At 38.6% G+C, this 24933-nt stretch overlaps 1 protein-coding gene across 4 annotated transcripts in view; it reads left to right on the forward strand.

Moving 5' to 3' along the window:
• CSRNP3 (cysteine and serine rich nuclear protein 3) overlaps nt 1–9361 on the forward strand; it is a 192821-nt gene extending 183460 nt beyond the window's left edge. For all 4 annotated transcript variants that reach the window (XM_074337251.1, XM_019727331.2, XM_019727332.2 and 1 more), the window contains one exon: nt 1847–9361. In XM_074337251.1, coding sequence (XP_074193352.1) covers nt 1847–2914 — 1068 coding nt within the window. In that variant the 3' untranslated portion in view covers nt 2915–9361. The remainder of the gene's footprint in view (nt 1–1846) is intronic.
• Nucleotides 9362–24933: the final 15572 nt, after the last annotated feature.

Genomic DNA, 24933 nt, shown 5'->3' on the forward strand with positions numbered 1-24933 from the left:
TGTATATAATATGCTCATACATATAAGATATAATGTGAAAGGCAACCCAAGCTATAGCCGAATCAATTGAAATTATTCCTCTTGGATTCATTTATTATACTAGCTTCTTCTGGCTTTTTACAAGCATTCAGGCACTTCATCACATCCCTGACATTTGAGTATGTATTTTCTGATTCATCCATGGGGTACAAGATGGTGATGAGTTAGAGGTGGTATGGGCTAGTGGAAGAATTACTAGACTGGGACATAAATCTGAGTTCTACTCCTGGCTCCTCTTTTTGTGAGAAATTGGCAAGTAAGGTAAACGTCCTGGTCTCAGTTTCCCCATCTCTAAAAGGAAAGGGCTGAGCTAGAGCAGACCTTGGCAAACTATAACACACAGGCCAAATTTGGCCTGTCACTTGTTTTTGTAAATCAAGTTTTATGGAAGCATGCTCATGTTTTTGTTTGCTTGTTTGTTTATGTGCTGTGTCTGACTGCTTTCATGCTTCCACAGTAGGGTGAAGCAGTTACACAGAGACCATATGGCTCATAAAGCCTAAAATATTTACTTTCTAGCCCTTTACAAAAAAAAAAAAAGTTATCAACCCCCTGGACTAGATTATTCTCAGGTCTTAATCTATCTGTAGTATCATTGGTGCTTCACGATTAGTTAGGTGTCATTATTCTATGCGGAAACTTGGCTTTTTTAATAAGGAGAATAGCTCGGCAGACAGGAGACGACAGTTCTCATCAGCTGAACAGCCGGATTCACAGAAAAGGGATTAAGGAGTAAGAAAACAGCTCTGGACTCTGCTTATAACACCTGCTGACTGTGCTAGTCTGCCTTCCCTGTAGCATAGGAAATTCCCCACGCTCGAATAAGGGGAGTTCAAGTTCTTTCTGGTTCTCTGTGCTCTGCTCTGCATACAGGTTAATTGGTGCGATCTGGGACAATTAACAAATATTTTAGGAGTACCCTTGGATTACCCAAAACTGCACGAATCACTTGAGTGCAGCGCTCATTGCTATGACATGTGCTGAACCCCATCCCTCTATCTAGAGAATCCAATCACTGGAATAATGTGAGGATATGGATTAAAATGATCATCCCCTTTCTTCGAGAAGCTTGTAGTCTGATGGAGTAGGAAGGAGAAGAAGGAAGCCAGGATCTAAACACATGAGTCCACCAGCCACAGTCATGAATGTTCACGCCCATCACAGACCTGCCAGACACATACACGCACCATGTCCCAAGGATCCAAAATAATGAAAAGCTAAACCGATGAGAGCAAATTATCAGGCTGCACAGTACTAAGTGGTGTCCATCTGGACACCTTGAGCAGAGAAGTTCATTTTATAATAAGCAAAGAAAAAAAGGACATGGCTAATATGGGATATGTCATCATTTAGATTAAAATAGCAAGTGGCGAGGAAAGCATTATTAAGTTTGTTTAAAATTGGGCATGTGAGCTGGCATGCATCAGAAGGAAAGGGAACTTGGCGAAAGGACAGAAGCATTAAAAACGGAGCAAAATTAATGGGATGGATAAAAGAGGAGAAGGGAGAATGGAGGAAGAAGTAAAGAAAGCACAGGAGGGGTCAGCAAACTAAAAATATACATTGTAATTTTAGTATAATACTGTAATTCATTTTTATTTTGACTATAAGTTTTCAAACTAGGTTGAGTCTTGTGTTTTAAAAGCTTTCACTTTCCCTTTTCACGTCTACTTGCAGTTTGACTGTCATTTGTTCTGGCATAAGCGGAATGAAGTAATCCCAGATTCAAAGGGGTTGCTAAAAGGTACAGGATTTTTATTGGATTTCTAAGAGTTCCACGGGGCTAATCTGTGTTCTTCCTTCCAAGGTGGATCGAATGTCTTTCCCATGTGGCTGCACGAAAGAAGGATGTAGTAACACAGCAGGTAGAATTGAATTCAATCCTATCCGTGTCCGGACTCACTTTTTGCACACAATAATGAAACTTGAATTGGAGAAAAACCGAGAGCAGCAAATCCCCACCCTGAACGGCTGCCATGGTGAGATAAGTGCTCACAGCAGTTCCATGGGCCCTGCCTCTCACTCTGTAGAGTATTCCATCGCAGACAGTTTTGAGATTGACACTGATCCCCAGGCTGCAGTGCTGCACCTGCAGTCGGCTGAGGAGTTAGATTGCCAAGGTGAGGAAGAGGACGAGGACGAGGAGGAAGAGGAGGACGGAAGCAGCTTCTGCAGTGGAGTCACTGACTCTAGCACCCAAAGCTTGGCGCCTAGTGAGTCAGATGAGGAGGAGGAGGAGGAAGACGAGGAGGAGGAAGACGAGGAGGATGATGACGAGAAAGGGGACAGTTTCGTGGAAGGTTTGGGTACCACCCATGCCGAAGTTGTTCCTCTTCCTTCCGTCCTTTGTTATTCTGATGGCACCGCCGTTCATGAAAGCCACGCGAAAAATGCTTCTTTCTATGCCAACTCTTCAACCCTGTATTACCAAATAGATAGCCACATTCCAGGAACTCCTAGCCAGATCTCTGAGAACTATTCTGAAAGAGATACTGTCAAAAACGGTACCCTCTCGCTGGTGCCTTACACCATGACCCCGGAGCAATTCGTGGACTATGCCCGACAAGCGGAAGAGGCCTATGGCACCTCCCACTACCCCGCTGCCAACCCCTCTGTCATCGTTTGCTGCTCCTCTTCGGAAAATGACAGCGGCGTGCCCTGCAATAGCTTATATCCCGAGCACAGGTCCAATCATCCTCCAATGGAATTTCACTCATACTTGAAAGGCCCCTCCCAGGAAGGGTTTGTCTCTACCTTGAATGGTGACAGTCACATTTCAGAGCATCCTGCTGAAAATTCTTTGAGCCTTGCAGAAAAGAGCAGATTGCATGAAGAGTGCATCAAATCACCCGTGGTTGAGACCGTCCCTGTCTAGTAGCTTAAGTTATTCTAGGACCAACTCTTCTCCTATTTAACACACTGTATGTAATTGGATTTCCTGGGCTCATGTTTGTTTAAACTGACCACCAAGAAAACTTGGACTGTAGGGAATCTTCCAGACTGTATTTTGTTTTCTCCTTTGTAGCTACATGACTGTGGCATTGCACAAATACAGTCTTTATGAGGATTTTAAAAGATTTCCGACTGTTTTGATAGAAAATGCTAATTTTAAAAAGCATATCTCACAATTGCCTACCTGTCAAACTGTGTGAAACCTGCCAAGCTGTGTAGATCAGAACTCCAAGTTTTGGATTATCGGGCCTGTGCAAGATTATTAACTAAGACTGGGAAATAATAAGATTTAGAGTCCTACTTTTCGATATATCTGAAGATGATGGTGACTTTTTAATGTAAAAGTAACTATTGTAAGAAAAAGATTTAATTGTTCCATGTGTATTTTATTTATGGTAGTTAGAAGTTATGTTTTGATGAAAATGAACAGCAGCATGTTCTTTTAAGCTGAAGATGCATAGTTAGAACCACCGAGCATGCCCACATGGATTGCATCTGGAATCCGTTCATGTTTTTATGATCATGACTGATCAGATTTGCAAATACTTTCTTAAGGGTGAAATAGGCCTATTTTTGCTATTTTGGACAAATAAATGAGTCTATATGTGCAGGTCCTTACACAGTTTTCTCTAAAGTTAAGAGTTAGGACAATCCTCTGGTGAGGGTCTAGTTCATTGCCCTCCCTCAGTTGACTCCAGAGATGGAGGTAGAAGGAATTGCCTTTCTTTTTTAAACAGCATCATCTTGGTTCTTAGCTTGGACAGCACCTTTAAACTCTACTCCCCTACATCAAAATGCACTTTAGTGCCCCTTCATGGTACCTGGTGAGGGGTGGGGACTGAGAACTCTTTGAGATGAAAAATTTTAATTTTTGTTAATCTGTAACTATTATAAGGTTCATATAATTAATATAGAGGAATCATCCAATGATACTTTATGAAGGAAAAATGACCTGTTTTCCTTTGTCACTCTCAAGACCTAACTCAGTAAAAACAGAGGAGGCTGAGGAACATGGAAGAGATACATCCTCAGCAACCAGCCTTTTCCACAGCGTGATCAATCCATCTCCACAAAACGAGTGTGTAATGAGATTTTCATTTAGTGACTAGCTGATGGAAGGGAGGGCCTCCACCCAAATATTCAACTAGGCCTTACTTTTTGAAGCATTTTGATTTCTCTTGCCTGGGACAATTAGCAGAACAGTCCAGAATGCATTGAATGCTTTCTAATTACCTCAAGTTCTCTTGTTAAAGGGGACAGATAGAAATAAAACATGCACTCCCCACCTTTAGATTATCTGTACTTGGTTCATAGGAGGACTTCTAAGATCCCATTTTCTTGTAAATTAATTTAGGTGACTAAATAGTGTGTTTTCCCTTCCTTTTTCAATGCAATATGACTATGCTAAATCTGTTTCATATTTTTGAACTTCTATTGTTATATCATTTCACATTTTATGCCTCTTTGAAATGTGTACATGCCTTGCTATTCAGTGATTGCATCGCTACTTATTTTTTGTCTTTTAGACTTGGATGTTTAGAAATATGGATATAACTATATCATAGATTCCAATTCCTTAAAAAAATACTGTTTTATTTAATTGAGCATAAAATATTTTGACCTAAGTCCTCCAATGGAAAAGTTTCTACTAAAACTTGATTTGGGAAAAATGTGTTTACTTGGCAGCTCTTTGATGATACGGTTGGTTCCTACCCCTTTTCTACCCCACCACTGGGCCAAATTTATAACCATTAATATTAACATGAAAGGAGCTTTGGGTTTGCCCTTATGGAGGTAGCAGTAATGAGGGTGGGGATGTTCCTTTTTAATGATGAGTCTTTGGGCTAATCAGATTGGGGTTCTGCTCAAATCTTGGTAGTATATCCTCTGTTGTCTACAAAGTTACAGTTTTCAGTTCTTGATCTCCAAATTATTTTCCCCTACCAATACAATCTAAAGAGCACAGGCCCAAAGAGATATGACAAGAGGCTATTGTTCCTTCATTCAAGCACATGAAAGAATCATGTGTGCCCTGTGTCCTAGATCATTACAAGCCCTTGAAGTATTTACCTGTGAAGCACTCAGCTTATTCTTGTTAACACAGTATGGCAGAATGGGGAAGAGGTGATTCTGGTTGGGGCAGAGTTGAGTAAGTCCAGTTTCTGAAAGGACAGAGATGTAATTCGGTTCAGCTTGATTTTCCCAAGAAAGCTGTCACCTACTTGTTTATGTTTGGCCAGTCTCTGTTTTGTGGCTTCATTTCCAAAAGGATGCTCAAGCTAGAAATAGGCAAACACACACACACACAACTTATCCCCCTATCTGTTCAATTGGAGTTGTTAATCATTGCTACACAGAAGGATTAACCTTCCAACCATGACAACTTCCATTCCAAATTTACATATACATAACCTAACCCCTAAACATTTCTCATAAATTACATACACAGATTACCTATTAAAACACCCTCATATACCACCCAGACACACACACATATAATAGATGGATACCACACAGTGGGTAATGACAAATTATAGGCAGTGGCCAAAATTCAATACATTTTGTACTGAATTTTTCCCACCCTAAAATCTGGTTGGGTTTTATGATCTAAAAATATCGTCTAAAAAAAGAGCATAATTTTTAAAGATATAGTTTGAAAATATTGAGTCAAAGTTGCAAATAATACTAATGATAGAATCATTTCATTGTTACTTCCTTTCCCAGAAAAGCTGAGAGAGCACAGTGGTCCATCGGAGCTTTTTTCCCCCCATTAATAGCCCTTCTATTCAACAAAAACTGCCCACATGCCAGGAAAGCGCTTGCTATAGCTTTTCTAAGCTTTTTTAAAATGGGGATCAAGCTAGATGCAGCCAGTTGAGACACTTAAGATCTTTATACCAAGACACAATAACCTGACCTGCAGCTGTTGCATTGCCTCCATAGTAAGTATATCTAACCAAATTATAGCCTTTTTTGACACACAGCTTTTTAGTCATTCACTGTCAATAGCAAAGCTTCCTAGTTGGTCCCTGTTGTTTTAGCATCAGTCCTCCACCTTTTACTGGACCTTAATTCCCAGTTATAATCCAGGCCAAATTGATTTGCAAGTCAAGAGGATAGAGCAGCTTGCGTTTCCTTTGTCATTCCTTTGGGAGAGAGAGTCCATGAAAGAGATTTACTTAAGGTTTTTTTCCCCCATTGCTTTATCATTGATTATTAAGACATAAGTAAAATGATTGTCTCATGTCTTTTGGTTAATTAAATTATATAGTTACTTTTTTATATATATAATTACTTTTTGAAAGGCAATCTTTTGTTTGTGATGAAACTTTATCTCCCCTAGTGTCAGCCACATATAAAATGTGAAACTAATATTAATTAGTGATAAAATATTCACAATCTTACGTGAGTCAACAATAGCGCCCCCCCCCAAAAAAAAAAAAGAAAGAAAAACTAAGTTACAGAAATACAGGCCACAAATTAATAAAGAGATTATAAGTGATTGTATTCTTTAAAACTTTATACTGTAAAAGATGACTTCTGGGCAAAATTCTAGTTTGCTCATCATTAAACAGGAAAATATAATTTATTTCCTATAAATTGATAAATCGCTGGTTCTTTGATTAAACTTCTGATTGTCATACAAGTTTATAACCCTTTGATCTTGATAGTTAGAATGTATTAAGTACCAATTCTTTCAACAAATATTTATTGAACACCCACAATGTTATAGGAACTGCCCTAGGTGGTAAAAAGGGGGGGAAACATTGCAAATCTAAGGGATTATGATGATAAAAAGTAGTATGAAATAATCAAGTCTCATTATAATCCTTTTAATTTGTGATTTTGTAAAGGGATATTTGAAAAAGTGACATCAATTCTTGTCGAATTACATGCAAACCATAACTAAAAGGATACTTCTTTTTCCTAAATGAGTGTGATTCTCTAGAATAGATCCTCCTTTCCTCTGCCCCCATCTGAAATGTATTAATTAAATCTGGACTTAGCTAGAATAACCGAATTGAATGAGAGAGAGATTTTCAGCTAATTGCTTCTTCAGTGTAAGACCTATATAAAAAGGTACTGCTAAATTTATACTAGCAAGCTCCTAGCAGTCAGTTTCAAAGGCGGACTGATTCATGCATACCCAAGAAACATTTCAGGAAACCTTTGAAACAACAATGTGGAACGCAACCACTCTTCTATTTATAAACAGCCTATCAAAATAGCAAAACCCTGGTTCCCGGTTCCAAAGGCAATACCCTGCAGCCAAAACAGGGAGGTCATTCTGCTCCTTCTCGTTTAGCTGGAGTTACAAACCATCAGATTACCAGGTGGAAAATTGACATCCAGAAGTCAAACAGAGACTGCCTATTTAAAAGGTGCCACAAGCTTTCCATTTCTCCAAATATGACTTAATCTTTCCCTTTAAAATGGCATCTGCTCCTTATTCTCTCGCAGAGTTTACAGTGCCATTGTAGTCGGGATAAAATACCAGCCTTAAATGGGAAGTCCCGTCATGCTTTCAAAGGCAAAACTTGAGTGTCATTTGAAACTGCAACTCTATAGACCCTTGCTTAGCACAACCAACGACAAAAGTTTAAAACCTTAATCTTAGTTCTAACACAAATTTGCAACTACTGATTATGTTATTCTTTCTGAGACCTGCTAACTTGTGCTAGAGTAACTTAAATGCCTAAGCCAAATACCACAGCTTTGCACAAATAGCACAGCTCATCAGACATGTTCTGTAGCATTAAATAATGTAATTGACTGAATTTAACTAAATATCTGCAACTTGAAACCACACTAGAATGATGAAAGTGCCAGGGAGGGGTGAGGGTGGAATATAAGCTTAATCAGTGGTGGTGTCTCCTCAAAACCACACAGTTTCAGCAGACTGAAAAATAATTTCGTTATACTAGAACAACTAGATTTGCAAATGACAGCCTGAAACCTAAAAGGGGCTGTTACCATGTGAACACTCACAGCCTTGGTGTCACCATCTTCTGCCCATCACCCGCATCACTTACACCTTAACTGTCTAAAAGTCATTCGATGCTTTAAAAATAAACACAGAGCTACAACATGCTAAAGAAACTTTGTAAGATGTAAACACATTTTATATTAAAATGACTGACAGACTTGTCAAAAGTAACGAATATGGAAATAAGAGAGGTCTTTAATATTTTACCTTCGAAGTCTGTATTCAATGTGACTATAAAGTAGTCACTTCTAAGTTTTACTTTAACTCCTTTCATAACTTTCAACCTAGACCATAAGACTCCCTTCCTAACCAGTGCAGGTTTTTTTTGTTTCTTTTTTTCCCTTTCTTACCAGAAATTCAAACTCAAACGCTCACTGTGAGCTGGATTTTACCTGGTGAGCCGTCCTGGGGTTAGTCTAACTCTGTGCTGTCTGGGTGGTAAACGTTATGCCTTGGGTTTTGTACCCTGACAGTGGTGACTCAGATTGATGGGAAGCAGGAAGGTATATACAACCAGATTCAAAGCCTAAACCAGTTCATTTTTTGTATGCAATTTTTATAATCTAATTAATGTAAAGCCTGCAATTTTAGTAAATACAGGTACTTGTTATACATTCATGGAAAATGAGATGATTTTAAAGATTTAAGTCATGCTGGCTACTTTCACTGGTGAAATATATCACTATACAGGGTAATTGTTCTTTATTTTATACTTTACATTTGCTTATAATTCAAGCAAAGCCAACTCTAGTATGTCATTTTATTACATCTCATAAAAGTTTCTGGCAGAACTGAACTTTCAAAGGAATATGATAGGCTTTATTTGGGGTAATATTTAGATTCAACAAGCTAAATGATGCCATTCCTTTCTCTGCATTACTCATTACTATGGTGATAGGTCAGTTCAATAACTCATTTTAGTGACATGGTTGAGGCCATTTAAATATTTTTAAGATAATGTATATTAACTAGAAGGATTTAGGAGAAGGCAAATTTATGATAGAAATTAGTCTTGCCTTTGTCTAAGTTAATTTATGTGACCTGATTGAACGGTTTCAGTTACAATTTTGAAATGGCTTCTTTGGTAAATATCCCTCTTTTGTTTTTCTCCCTATAGTTTTACCTGGCTTATGAGTATCTTAAAAGTTATTTATTAATGAGTATTTGGAAGGAAGTTGATTTAGAAAATATCTCTTTAAAAATTATCTAGGTGCTTCTATCACCAGAGATCTTTATCAAGTCCTACTGCCACTCCAGATAAGACCAGAAACCCCCTTGTCCGGGGTCTGGCCTCCTGATTTAAAAATGAGGTTGAAATTTCTAACTTTATAGTACAATTTATCCAATTTTGTTTTGTTCTTCCTTTTTATGTTGGTGACCAAACTTGCCGCCTTAGCCATAAATAAAGCCAACTCCCTTTAAAACAAATTCAAAGATCTATATACCATTTTGAAATTTTACTTAAATATGAAAGAGATTAAATGAAATCCAAATATGAATTATCAAAGAAAACTAAATATCTAACCCTAGGAAATAAATTGCCTGAGGTTAATTTTTTATTTGTTTGTTTTCATTTTTATTTTCTTTTTTATTTATTTAGTGTTGATCCGTGTGTGGTTTAATGATGCCTAAATGATATCTAAACTTGACAACTTTCAATTTAAGTAGTTGGCAAAGTCATTTCCTTTGTACTACAATCAAACAGTACAATCTACTGTCAAAGAAAGGTTCCTATCTAATCTTGATTCATTAGGCACTAGGCATGCCAAACTGTTATCTCAGACTAGTTTCATCTTTTCAAAGATACTCATAATGGCCAACTGTGTGTGAATAATGGAAAGTTTGAAATTCTTCTGTATTCTTTAAATTTTATAGTCCTGAGACTAGAAGAGATTTCCAGAGGTCATCTGCCTCATCCATCTACCTCCAGGGAGGACTGTCACTCAGGCATGCCCGACAGGATAGATGCCCATCTATTCTTCCCATCTCTAGGGAAGGCGGTTTCCTTGGCAACACAATCCAGTTCTCTTAGGTTTTTCTCACAATAAAAAAATATCTTGGCCAGTCTTTGTGAGGGAGGCACCTGGCAACAGCTGTGGTGATTTGGGCCATTGTACTGGGAGACTAAAAAAAAGTTGGGTTTTCCCCGTCTTTGATGATTATTACATTTGATGATTCCATCCGTCTCCTAAGAAATCCAATTCTTAAACATAAGGATGTGGGTACTGAGACAATGCTTAGTAACATGACCTGCTCTCCACAAATATGACTATAGTTGGGTTATTTTTCTTTGGTTTTGCCATCGCTATGATGTCAGGAGGTAATTTCAGGAAAAGTGAACATTTTCTAACTTCTTGCTTCTAAATAAATACCTTCTGATTAATCTTTCTTTACCCTAAACTGACAAATTAGAATCTCAAGTTTTTCCCCTTCTGGGGAAGATGGGACTAGCTGTGGAGAGTTTGATACGGAATAAAATGACTCCAGAGAAATTACTCAGCCACCATTTGATCCCAGGCTTTATCTCCATGTTATTTAAACAATGGCTGCTTGCCTTCTCAGGAATCAGCAAAATGATTTTAAAATTTATCATCCTGACAAGGCCTGAAAACAAAGGGAGGCATCTGGGAGGGCTGAAATTTTTTTCTGATTACATCACTTGACCCAAACAACCCCTGAAGCTTTCAGAGTGTTTTCTGTTTGCTTAGAGTTGCTTCTAACTCAGAGTCAGAAGTAACCTGAAGATAAGGAGCACCCTCAAAATCAACAGTTCCTTTCCTCATGGGATTTAGGTACAGCTGCTTGTCTCCCCAACTCAGATGCTCTTGTGAAATGACAGCCACATCAATGTGGTTGCTCCCCACAAATAACACGAGGGGAAATAACCCTTTTTGCTTTAAAAAAAAACACAAAAAAACGAAAAGCTATAGAATGTTTATGTAAAGAATGTTGAATCATTTGGCCCATGTTTTAATTGACTCTAGGCACCTCTGTGGAAATAAGTCTGAGGCGTAGTTCGTGAAACCTGTTTCAAAAGTGTTTGATGTAAAATAAACGCTAGACATTTACAGAAATAGTTTTTAAAAATTAAAAACCTGTAGATTACAACTCTGTTCCTAAGAACCTCAGCCTTTATTGTGTCTTAGTAAAGTTGATCTGCTTTCATTTAGTTTATTGCATTTCTGGTGTAATAGCCTCTTAAGATAGAACTATTAATACATATGTACTGGTTAATGCCTGTTAATGCAGAAAATGGCACTTTGTTATTTCAATGTGTTTCCCTCAGTGTCACAGGGTATATCAGTTTGATAGGAAAAGGTCATTTGACATTGGTCAAAAATGCATTTTCCCCATTTAAAATATATATGTATAATCAGTTGCATAGACAAATGTCACCTTTTGCAGTATCGGAATCATATTTTAGACATCACCTGTGTATCCACTTTCCAGCTGCCGTAGAAATTTGGCACATTTACAAATTCTGGTGAAATCTAGTGAGCTGAATGTAATGGGAGATCAAATGATCCAAAGCGCTTGGGTGTTATGCTTCAGTCTACGTTGTACCATTCACACACTGGGAATGGTCTTTACACAAGGGAAGTCTTTTGAGAGTGTTTTGATTTTGTTTACTTGCTGGCAAAAAAATGTAATTTAAAAATTCAGTGAGATAATCTCACTGTAACGTTTTTTGACTTTGATTGGTTTTGTCTTTTAATTGATTTCTTTTATTATTTTTATTCAATTTCAATAGTAATCTAATCACTTAGAAAGGTTGAAAGGGGAAAAAATCAAACAACAATTCATACATGAAATCATTATACGCTAAGATGTCATGTTGTATGTCATACAGTTGCTAGATTGATTTCTCTTGTGTATAAGTTATAACATCAAAGATGCCAAAGGGTATATAAAATAAGCTACAGTAATATTCAACAGAACTTAACCTGGACTTTATGTTGTAATAATTTATTCATAATAGCTGTAGTCTTCTGTATTTATATTTTCAGTATTTATTATGAATGACATGGAAATTCGTGTATTTATTGTGGCTTTTTATTGCTGTGTGTATATATATATATATACATATATTACAAATAAGCATTTTTAAGTCATATCCTTAAGTTTCTTTTATTAGTGGCACTTGTATTATGCTGTACTTTTTATTATATATTGTACAATATCTTGTCCATTTGTTTGCAGCAGAGTAAAACTGGTTTCTAAGTTGTATAACTGTTACATATTTGTTGTATTTTGTGTAAACTCTTTGTTCTTACGTCCTGAGCTGTCACAACACACTCATGAACACCTCCCTTTCTCAGTATAACAGAGACATGTCTTAAAAAGTTGTGTGTGAAGCCAGTTCCTGTGAAATGGCTCATTACATTATCATCTCAAAGATGTGTTAACTTTATTATGTTTGATCTTTAAGTGGAGATTCTTAATAACATTTTCTTCCTCAATTATTCAACCCCTTCATCAAGTAATAATGTATAAACAAATATGAGGGCCAGAGAGGAACTTTCTATTCAAATTAAATTTGAAAGGGCATGTTTACAAAGCCAAATGCAACCTCTTTAATTCACCTATTAATTATTTTTGTTTTACTTTGCTTAAAGCAGGATCTGTGTGATTTGGTGTTTTGAATATATGTGTGCATATAGGTCCATACATACATATATATATATATATATATATATATATATATATATATATACTTATTTGTTTAATAATGGTGACTTAAGATAACCAAACTTATTTTTATTGGCAGTAAAATGACAATGGATCCTTCCTAATATCCTATTATATGCAAGTTCCTTTCCTCAAACAATTTGTTTTCTTATGTCTGGACACTGGATTTATATTTTTGAAAGTTAAATACTAATATGTGATTGTGTGATTATCCCAAAACTCAAATTTGGTTGTGTTGCTTACTTAAAATATCTTCTGTGGTGTTCCTTCCTCATGGCCAACAAGATAAAATTAAAACTCTTTGACATGCCCCAAAAGATCACCTAAGATCAGGTATAACAAAACTCTCTAGCCTAGTTTTGTTCACCAAACTCTCTCTTTGCCTCCCATGGCCTCCCACAAGACAGACGGGTTAGACTTCACCTGCTTCGCCATTATCCCTGCCTCTGTTCAGCTTGCCCCTTCTGCCCAGAATATACACCCTGCCACCCCATCCTGACAGCATAATTCTAATGACATCTACTCATTTTTCAAAAGAAAACTAAAATGTCGCTTTACATTGCTTTTCTGATTCTCCTGAAAATTAAGTCCCTACACTTTTATGCCCAATACAGACGTTTATTAGAGCCTCTAAGTCTCACTGCATTCTCTTATTTACGTATCTACTCCCTCTACTGGACTCTCTAAGAACAGAAACTGTCTTGCTAACTCTCATGTCCTAGGCATCCAAGTTTAGTATCTGGAACATAGTAGATGCTTAAAATATGTTTACTGACATATGTGCAGTACAAAAGTGAGTGGTGTATTTGCAGTTCAGATGAGGAAAAGATGGCTGGCTGAAAGGGAAGAGAAGGTGTCAGTTTCGGGGGAGGAGGAATTTCACCTGATAGGGGACATTCCATATTCAACATGATGGGACAGTCTGAGGAAAGACTGAGTCAAGACTGAGTCACCCTCTTCTGTGCAGAGCACAAGGACGTTGATAAGAGAAGATGATTTACTTTCAGGAACAAATGAGCAATCAGATGAGGAGAATCTATTCAGATATTGCAAAGCTTTAAAGACCAGTCCAAAGAGTCTGCCTTGTATCCCTAGAGAAATAGGGAAATCCTGAAGCTAATAGAAGAGGAAGTTCAACCAAATTAGAGTGATGTTCAGCCGTGTGGAATCTGGCTGCAGTACACAGACGGTTTGGGAAGATGGGAATGCCAAAGTAAAAAGCTTGTAGCTATTGCAATCACTATTTCAAAAAAATAATTGTCCTGGCCCTACTCTATTTAGGATACTGTGCTAGAGAACCAGAGGGCAGTGATGAACAAGACAGGCAGAGTCCCTCCAGACAAGCAAGTACAGACGTGTAGGTGATGATGGCAAAGGAAAGGTCCATTATTTGAAGAACTACTTAAGTATGAGAGATTAAGAGCAACAAGATTATGAGCTTAAGATACTGTAGGTGGAGTTTGGGGAAGGATTTAAGAGAACAGACATATTAACAGAAACTAGGATATTATAAAGGAGGAAGAGATGTGTTCATATTGGACATTAATTGATGTCAGAATACTCAATGAAAGTAAGAGATGAACAGAAAGAGTCTACAGCTTAGATAACAATGTAAGATTTGGAGTGAATGAATATTTTAAGAGGAGACTAGAGAGAGAAAGAGGGTATAATGTAGAGGAATGAACTGTTGAAAGGCTGGCATTGCCAGTTGTGCTCTCCAGAAGTGGATACTGATATATATATATTTAAAATCCTCTGGTTCTTCCAGGACAGAAGAAGTCTAGTGCAATCAATCTGCCCTCAAGTCTCTGGTTAAACTCCAGAAGAGCAGGCCATATTGAGGGCTCAGCATCTGTCTCTATTGCTGGCAGACTATACATTTGGTAGCAGTAGGAGCTTTATCAACCTTGGTAAATGGGAAACCTTGCTCATGGACCCAGGTATAGCTTCTATGTCTTCCACTGTCACCAATTCATGTGCCTATCATGGCAGGACTAGAGCAGCTAATGGCAGAGACTGGCTGCTGTCCGCTGGCCAGATTATTCTGTCTATATCAATACTATCCAAAACAAATATAATGTGAGCCACAGAGGTGAGTTGCATTTTCTAGTAGCCACATTAAAACTAGTAAAAAAAAAAAAAAAAAATATATATATATATATATATATATATATATATATATATATATATATATATATGTATTTCAATATGTTTCATTTAACCCAGTATATAAAAATTATCATTTTAACATGTAATCAGTATAAAAATCATTATTCATATTTTACATTATTTTTTTCTGGACTACTAAGTCTTTGAAATCCAGTGTGTATTTTATACCTATAGCATGTTTCCATTTGGACTAGCCGCATGAGGCTAGTGGACATAGTATTGGACCGTACAGGTTTAGCACCTCTTCCGTGGTGGATGCTCTCTGGTAGGTGATAACATGTGACACTAAGATCTTCACACTGTGTGCCCACTCCCATATGTCTATCCACAGATCCTACCTCAGACCTCCTTTTTCCTAATCAATCTCTCTCCTTTTGGGCCCCTGACTAGACAGCCAGGCCATTCACCTCTGTGCATGAGTCCATATATATTCTAACAGAGACACATCTTGCACACAAAGAGAATGACTGGGTGTACCACCAACACTACCCATTTTAAAGCTTTTCCCTAGCCACTGTCTTGCAAAGCTACTCCTAAGTGAGGCTGCAGTGCAGCTGCCATATATTTTTGGCTTGCATTGCATCCACTTAGCAAAGAAAAGTGGTCTTTTTCCTCCTCCATCAGCTGGCCATAAGGAATCTTTCATATGGAGTGAGTGGTGAGCTGAGGGAGAAGTGCTGGTACAACAGTAGGAGATGCCATGAAAGACAGCGCTACCTGTTCATGCAACTTCCTGTGCCTTCCAGTCCTGTCTGTACTTGATCCCAGTTTTTCTACTTGTCTTCAACAGATTGCTGCTAGTCCTGTTTTATCTTTTGATTTATGGCGTTGGTAGAAGCCAGCTCACCATACATGGTTCCAGAGACATGGTCACTTGGTATTGCATAGTCAGGCACTTAGTCTCTACAAAGCCTCAATAATATATCAGGAGTTGTTTTTTAAAAGCCATATAAATTACTGCTACAAGTGGCAATGCCTAGATCCCAGGGCCTATGATGTGTTTCTACAGCAGCACTTGCCATAACCTCTACACTGCATCTTTTGCCACCACTGGTACCTGTAATGCCATAGTGTCTGCAGGTCACGTGGCCCAAGCAGAAGGGCTTTGTGCACTGCAACCAAGACCTGCCACACAGACCTCATTTACTCTATATCCCACTCAAAGCTGGCAGTCTTTCATGTTGTCCAGATGTGGAATATGCTGGATCCAGTACTTGAAGAGGCTTACCAGGTACTGTGTTTCTCTCCTCATGGTGGGAGGTACAATATTCAGTAATTTCTCTTTACTGTGAGGGTGATGTCCTGGAATGCCTCAGACCACAGGATCCCTAAAGATTATACTGATGTGCAGGCCCTTGAATCTTCGAAGGATTTATCTCCCCCCCTCCAGAGTGCGTGTGTTTTACTAAGGCCTCTAGCAGGCTGACAAAGTATTGCTCATCTACCCTGATTAGTGTAACATCACAAATGAAGTGGTACTCTGCAGGATGCCTAGAGTCTAGATGTCCTTGTAATATATTATGACAAAATACAAAACTAAATATGTATTGTTTCCAATTTCATTTGAATGCAAACAATATCAGATCCTCTTTTCTAATTGGAATAGACAAGAATACATTTGCCTAATCAATATCCTCATCCATGTTCCTGAGGTTGGTTAGGCTTCTCTAGCAAAAATACTACATCTGGCATAGCAATTGAGGCTACCATTTGGTTGAATTCACAATAAGCTACTCATTCTCCAGGATCCATCTGCATTCTGCAGGGGCTACTCACTACTGCATTGAGGTGACTTAAGTGGGGATATAATGGAGACCACCACCCCTGCACCCTTTAGGTCCTTAAGTGTATCACTAATTTCCACTATCCTCCCTGGAATGCAAACTTGATCTGTTTTATTTTGATTGGGGTAGGGGGCAGGAATAGTTTCAGAGACTTTCTCCGAGCCTTCCCTACTATTATAGCCTATACCCCACAGGCAAAAGGTCCAGTGTAGGGATTGCTTATATACCAAATATGTCAATCCTAATTACGTACTTGGAAATAGGGAAAATGACCACTGGATGGGTCCACAGACCCAGTAGACTTACTGTAAACTACATCACTGTTGATAACTTGCTTCCTATATGTCCCTACTTGAACAGGGACTCATGGTGAGGCTTCAGTTCTCGATCATTGTCAAGTCTAACCCAGTATCAAACAGTCCTCTAAATGTTTCGGTATTCCCCTTTCTCTGCTGATCCAAATAAATGGTTGTAGATCTCTTTTCAGAAGAACTGGGGGGATCCTTACTATGTATATTTGTATGATGTAGCTGGGTCTTTTTTCCTAGAGACCCGGCCTCCTTTTGGGTCATTGGGTTCCGGGTCTGAAAACTAACTCCAGTCTGGAAAGTGGGCAAGAGATATTACAATATTTTATTGGGGTGACTACCTTCATGCTCCTAGTCATCCATCCTAATTTCTGTTGATGTTATAAACTGAGAAGTACCCTTTTTGGCTGCCCATCTATTTTGTGTCTAGATACACCAGTTTCTATTAACCATTTCCATAACTCTCTGTGGGTCAGTACCCCGTGGTAACTCTCATTCTGCTGCTCATTATAATTGCATCCTCCTACCTTTAAGCAGTTACATGCCATGAACTGCCCTCTATTGTTTTAGAGTTCTATCATCCCCTAGGACTGCTACCTTAGGCCAGGAAATGTCTGTGCTCCACATATCATCAGTTACAGTGTCCACATTACTAGCAAAGTACCAGGTGCAACTCCAAAGTTCCATATTAACTGTTTTGGGGGCTCATTCTTGGTAACAAATGTCAGATTGGGTTTTCTAGAAGCTGACTCTGAAATGGAGTTTAACATGCAAGATATTTATTAGGTATCAACACCCTATGGAAACAAGGGGGTAGAAGCAATTGAACAGAGGGATAAGTTGAACTGTGATGCTGGTCTGTCAAAGCCTTAGCCCAACTCACAGGGAACCCTAGAGCCACTGTGGCCAATTGGCGTTATCCCCTAGTGAACAAAAATGACAGGTCTTTATAGCCCCCCACCATGATCAGTTATTAAATGTGAGTACCCCAGGTAGGTCACACTTTTAAGCAATACATCTCTCTGCAGCTAAGGCCATCCTGAAAGAGAGAGAACAAGTCAGGCCGTATATGACTTTAGGTGGTACATCTCCATGTCTCACACAACAAAAGAAGTAAATAAAATAAAAAAAAAAAAAGAAAGTCTCACAGGCTGTGAATGTGGATATTTATTTAAAAACAAACAAACGTAATATTTAAGAGATAAATGTAAAATCTTGACCTTAGACTTAAAAAAGGAACACATACATTTACCAATACAAGCTTTTACCTTCATGATAGACCCCACATGGAGTGCTGAGTTCAATTCTAATTATTGCAGTTTACGAGAAATATCCACTTACTGGAATGTGTTCAGAGGAGAAAGATCAGAATTATAAAGGGGTTAAGAAGTACCACAAATGAGTAATTAAAAGAACTGATGTGTACACTAAAGTTTTCTTCAGATACCTAAAGAGGCTTGAAATTATTCCCTGTGGAATGAATAGCTAGAAGTCTAGAAAGGCAGAAGATGTCCTGATATATGGAGGATAATTTAGTAATTAAAACCAAATGAAAAAGCAGTGCGGGTGTAAGTTAGCTAGATGAAGTGGGGAAGGGACATTTCTGATCAAAGCAGCTATCTCAGGCAACTGTGTAAAGTTTGAATTTGTCAAATGTAAGACCATGAGAGAGTGGTAAAGAGAATGAACATAAAGTCAGTGCCAGATCATACTGTTAGTTGTACATACAACTTTGGCTGCTAAGTGGGGATAACCAGCCTGGAGATTTAGAAGGGTAAGTCTGACAAGGTGGAGTGAATTAGGGAAGGTGTACAGGATAGGAAGCAAGGAAATCAATTACAAGTAGCCATGATCAATGGAACCATGTCTATCTTGCTCATCCTTGTATTAGCAGTACCTGGCATTGTATCTGCACATGGAAGAATCTCAAGAAATATCTGTCAAATGAGTGAGTGAGTCCTCAAGCAAAGTAGCAATGGCTGCCTGAACTGAGACAATGGCTGTCAGAACATAGAGGGGGCAGCCCATTCAAAAGATGTATAGAAGCTTGAATAAAGATTAAGGGAGACGAAGGAGTCAAGATAGATTTCTTGACTTGCACCTAGTGGTACACTTGCACTAGACTGGGAACCCTGAAGGAGTAGTTGGTGAACAAAGGAGGGTAAAGGGAGGGAAAGAAAGACTGAATTTTAATGTTCACCTAACAATCTATGATTAGGAGCTATCTTTGTTGAAATTTTTTAACAAAGTCTCCACTCATGTGCTTTCTGATAGATGTTTTCTATGCACAAGTTCCCTATGATTGCCACCACCCTGTCAGTATGCAACAACCTCTGATTCTTTGTCAAGTTTTCACTGGTAAAGCAAAGCAGCAAGCCAATTACTGAGATCATTCAGATGAAAATTTTACTTTTGCCTGAATTAGCCAGAGAACTGAAGCATAAATGGACCTTTTCACTTGACTGATTGAGATAATTGCCTCACTTTTCTAGGGGAGACCTATAACTGGGAGGCTGTGTTTGGTCATCAAAACATGTTTATAATATGCATTATTGACTTTTCTTGAAACAACTATGCTTGGCTAGGTGCCACACTCAAATGCTTGCCCTCATCTCTTTACATATGTGAAACAGTGCAGAGAATTACCATACCTGGGAAAACTCAATGCTTGAATTCTTTTATTTGGGGCCAGCCTGAAAATACATCAGCTTAGGCCTCCAGAAGAGGTAAAATGGCATCTAGGGGGATCTGGGAGGAGGTGGCAAGGCAGGAGGTTGGCTCAGTGGATAAGATGCAAGAAGTGAGAATTAGCTCCAGGTGCATGAGAACAAATGGCTTTTCCTGAAAGAAGTGGGTAGGTGGACTTGAAAGAAACATGTAATTTACATTTATTCTTGGAGATGTGAGAGGAGTTAATAAAGAGACCTGAGTAGGGGTAGACATTAAAGCAGCAGCAGGACTCAGATCAGAGCCTTTGGCCTGCATCCTATGTAATAGAAGCTTTTGCTAACAGCATGGGACATGGGGAAAGAAATTCCAAAGAAACAGCACAGCATCTGAGCTTTCACACAGCATTTACTATCTGGTGGCCTGCTGCTATGACAGCCTGGGTGTGTACAGACAAAGCATAGTCAGTGAAAACCTAGAAAATTCACAGAGGAGCAAGATGCACATCAGAAAAAACCCTCACAAATTTTAATTCTATGAGGAAAGATTGTTATGTTAATGTGTCTGTAATTACTTTGTGATGGCTCCCCTTACTGGCCAATTGGTAGAACATACTAGATCCCAGAGAGAAGTAGAAAGACACATCACTGAGGCATCCTACTTCTAAGTTTCCTGCATTAAAAAAAAGAACGAGAGAAAGAAAAAGCTGCTACAGTGATTTTATTTTCTGAGTACCAAAGTAAGAGAAGGGAAATTTCAGCCCTGGCATTTATAAAATCCACCTGAATTATTTTTTGGTTTTTATATTTATTTATCCTCAGTGAATATTTAAAGAGTCTGATGTGAGGATTTATGATTGTAAAATAGTATGGCTGCTTTAAATTTTTAAATTTTTTAAACTTTTATATCATCCGATTTTAAAAATTATTTGAGGTAATGGATGAGACACACACACACACACACACACACACACCCATCAGGATTGATATATCAAAATGAGCTGCATTTTTTTGGGAGATTACATGCGTACAATAAGAAAGCTGTCATTGTTTAAAGCAATCTTAATTTTTTTTCCCTTTATTGTTTGGAATATACTTTTAATTGTGGCAAATATTAGTCCTTTAAAGATCTATTTGGTATTTTGTAATTCCATAAGTCATTCAAAATCAACTATTCTGAAACAAGAATGAACTAGTAAAGTTAAACCATTGTGTCTAAAATAATAAAATAGATGTCTTTCAAACTGTTCTTTAGAATTTCCCCCAAATAGTCTTTAAAATGTCAAATAATGTACTAAGTATATATCAGCCTCTCCCACAGGCTATGTATGTGGCTACTTATTTAAATATAAGGACTCAAATATTTTATTTTAAAAATTCTTTTTATATCTATATATAGGTATCATCAAATATTTTTATGTGCATTTTATCATCAAGAAGTCTGAGGAGACCAATTCAGTCACTAGTGCAGGCTAATTTTTTGCTTTAATCTAAACTAAGACTAATAAATCTTGCTTGAAAGACAAATGATATTGGCATGGAAAAAATCACACCACTAAACTGATTTTTTATTTAAGCTGATCCTACAATAGATAGGATACTCTTGAAATTAAGAGTTTACATTGAAATTGTTCATTCTCATATTTTTCACTATTTCAGTTTTATTTTTATTCTCGTATATTCACCATGTTAACCAAGAGATTCAAAATTATGCTATGTTTAGAGGCAAACAAGCCTCTAAATCTCATTGGTTTAAAACCTGGTTTCACTTCAGGTTCATTTTAAATGGGTGAGGCACTCTGCTCCAAGTTGTCCCTGACTCAGGTATTGAGACTGATGGAGCCCCCACCATCTGAAACATTGCACTTAAGGGAGAAAATGAGGCTAATCACACACTGCTTCTTAAAGGTTTCTAGCTGGAAGTAACACATGTCACTTCCACCACCACTGCATTGGCCAAAGTAAATCGTAGGACAGAAATAGAATTGCACTTTACTTCCTATTGTCTTGATTCCCAACAAAGATACTTTAATCTTTTATAGAAAAAAGGGGGGTTGGGTAATGCTATCCTACTATGTGCTTAGAAGGAGAACAGAAATATTAAGGAACAGCTTCAATAATCACCACACTCACACTAAATGAGTAGCTATCTTAATGCAGGAAAGGGGACAATGCTTCTTAGCTGAGAATCAAATACAATAGACTTCAGTGAAATTTGTATTTATATATATATTTTTAACAGAAAGAGGCCTAACATTATATATGCTAATTAAGTTTAATGTCTGAACGGCTTTCCAAATCTTGTTACTGCAATAAATTGTGCTTAAATTGAGCTCTCTGGGGATTTCACAGTGATTGATTGATTAGACTGTGGTTAGGGCCATTCAGGATGGATGTGAGGAGTGGGGCAACGGTGTGAGAGCAGCTCCTTTTAGGGCTCTGGCTTCAATCTTGAGTGTTGCTGTGGTGACAGCTGCCAATGGGAACCTACTGAGAGCTCAGTAGGTGCACTGCCTGCCAGACCTTTGTATCAGACTGTGTACCATCCCCAGCCTTTCAGATCCCAGCAGAGTGAACTCTTTAGCCAGAGTGCTTCTACTTACTAACCTAAAAGACAGTTTATTCCTCCTTGAACAGTCAATTGCCAGAGGTCAATTCAAACAAATTCTATTTTCTCTTTCTTCCTGTACTCTTCCTCTCAGTTTACTTTCATATAATACTCCACCCTTTCCCCTTCTTATAGTTATATAATTAACAGTTGTTAATAGAGCAACCTCAATTTACAAATTTAGTTATAATGGAAAACCCAAAGAAACAAATAGGTCTTCTAACACAGCATTGCCCAACAGAACTTTCTGTGATGACGAAATGCTCCTTATCTGTGCTGTTCCACACAGTAGCCACCAGCCACATGTGGCTACTCAGCACTTGAAGTGTGGCCAGTACAACTGCGTAATTAAATTTTTAAATTTATTTCATTTTAGTTCATTTTAATTATCCTAGCTACATATGGCTAGGACTATGGTATCAAACAGCATGGTTCTCGAATTATATTTAAGCCCAGGAGTTGTACCACCTACAGCTGGCCTGGAAGGACTGTCATTAGCAGTAACATGTTTATTATCTGCTCTAAAGCATAAGATTGTTATTGCTGCATAAGGTATGCCTTGGCCTACACGAACAGCCTCTTGTAAATTTAATTATGCAGCTAAACAAAGAGGAGGAAAAGGAGACATGATGGCTTGGGCCTTTCACAGGTAATAATATTCTGAAGCAAACCTTAAAGGGGCAAGATGTCACTGTTTCTACATAACATATTAGCCACATTACTGTGATTCTGTAAAAGAACCAGATCCTAGCTACAAATCGTCAGTACTTGTCCCAGTCTTTATGCTAGTTAACTGTATTGCTTAGGGAAGACCCACAACAGATTTGTCTGTTTATTTTTGGTTTTGCCTAAAATTTCTCTACTGTATGAAAAAGGGGATGATAACATTTATTGTGCGTTTACTAATATGACAGGGATTTGATATAAGTCTCACTTATTCTTTTTAACAAAGCCACAAATTATAATTATACACATTGTACAGATGAGGAAACTAAAGCTTATAAGGGTTAAGTGGTTAAGATTTCCCAGCTACTAACCGGAAGAACCAAAAGTCATTCAAACCCGTCTGTCTCCACAGTCCAAGTTCTTTCTAGTAAACCTCTTTAGAATGTTTCTAAAATTCCTTCCAACACTTAATCATCACTAAAATATGTGCCATGTATTTAAACACGTAGAATGAATTTTGTGTATAACCAAAAACAGAATTCTTTTTTTTAATAGCATCATTTTTTAAGTGTAATATCTTATGGTTTCTTTTTTTAAATTTTTTAAATTTTTTTTTGGGGGGGAATATTGGGGAACAGTGTGTTTCCCCAGGGCCCATCAACTCCAAATCATTGTCCTTCAATCTAGTTGTGGAGAGCGCAGCTCAGCTCCAAGTCCAGTCGCTGTTTTCAATCTTAGTTGCAGGGGGGACAGCCCACCATCTCATGAGGGAATTGAACTGGCAACCTTGTTAAGAGCTCACGCTCTAACCAACTGAACCTTCAGCCACCCTCCCAAAACAGAATTCTGTACTCCATTTTTAAATATATGATGATGACTATAACTATTAAACACTTACTAACCTGGACCCATCTAAGCTGCCCAAATTCAGTGGCTTTCAACCCTAGCTTCACATTAAAATTATTTGGAGAGTTTTTAAAAAATACTGATGGCAGAGATCCTTCTCAAACCAGGTAAAGCAGAATGAACACCCACGGAGCCATGGATAGGGAGTTCATGCCACTATATTCTCGCTGGCGGTTGGGTTGGAGATACAGGAAGCAGGAGCCGCTATCTGCCGTCTGCTTCTCTGCCAACTAACCAGCCAACTTGCTAGCTGCAATCCACGCTTCTCTGCCAACCAACAACCCCATTTGCGTAGCCACGGCAGTTATATTAGTGGCTAATGGCTAACTGATAATAGCTGATGGCCAACTGATCACAGCTGATGGCCATCTACTACCTGAGCCAGCACCTTTCCACATGAGATAGAGAACCTGGAAACTGCTCTCTGGGACTCTGTCCCCATACTCCACCCCTACAGGGTCTCGCCTCACAATCTACTTGACAAGTATCTTCCGCAGGGGCCCTGTGTCAGGAACCCAACTCACAAGAAAAAGTTTCAGTCCAGTTCAAGTAATGTCCCATAGGGTGTCCTTCGATGTCCACCTACTTTCTGGGCGCAGACAGACCTCCTGGGCACAGCCAGGGTTCTCAGGTTACCTCCAGCCTTTCTGGGCATAGCCAAACTTCCTGGGCACAGCCAGGGTTTCTCAGGGTACTGCCAATCTTTCTGGGCACAGCCAGACTTCCTGGGCACAGCCAGGGTTTTCAGGGTACCACCAGTCTTTCTGGGCACAGCCAAAGTGCTTACATATTCTCAACGGCAGCTGGTCAAGACACAGGAAGTAAATATCCGCCAGCACCGCAACAAGGGATCTTCCTGCACTACAGTCTCGCTGGCGGCCGGGCAAGACACAGGAAGCAAACACCCACCAGTTCCACTATATGGTGGTACATTCCCAAGCAAACAGTTAAGCGGTCCATCAAATCAGAGAAGGAAAGCAATTCCCCATAGTCCACAGTCATTCACCAGGGCTGCGCGTTAACCTCACAATGTGTGCCCTCTCCACAGGGCGAGGGCTCCAAGTCCGCCCCAACCTGGGGGTGAGGGACCACCCTAACCTCACCCGCATCTTCCACCAAGGACTCAGCAAGTGTTTCCTCCTGGGACTACAAGTCCCAC

The sequence above is a fragment of the Rhinolophus sinicus genome, linkage group LG01 (genome assembly GCF_036562045.2).
Source record: "Rhinolophus sinicus isolate RSC01 linkage group LG01, ASM3656204v1, whole genome shotgun sequence".
Classification (NCBI taxonomy): Eukaryota; Metazoa; Chordata; class Mammalia; order Chiroptera; family Rhinolophidae; genus Rhinolophus; species Rhinolophus sinicus.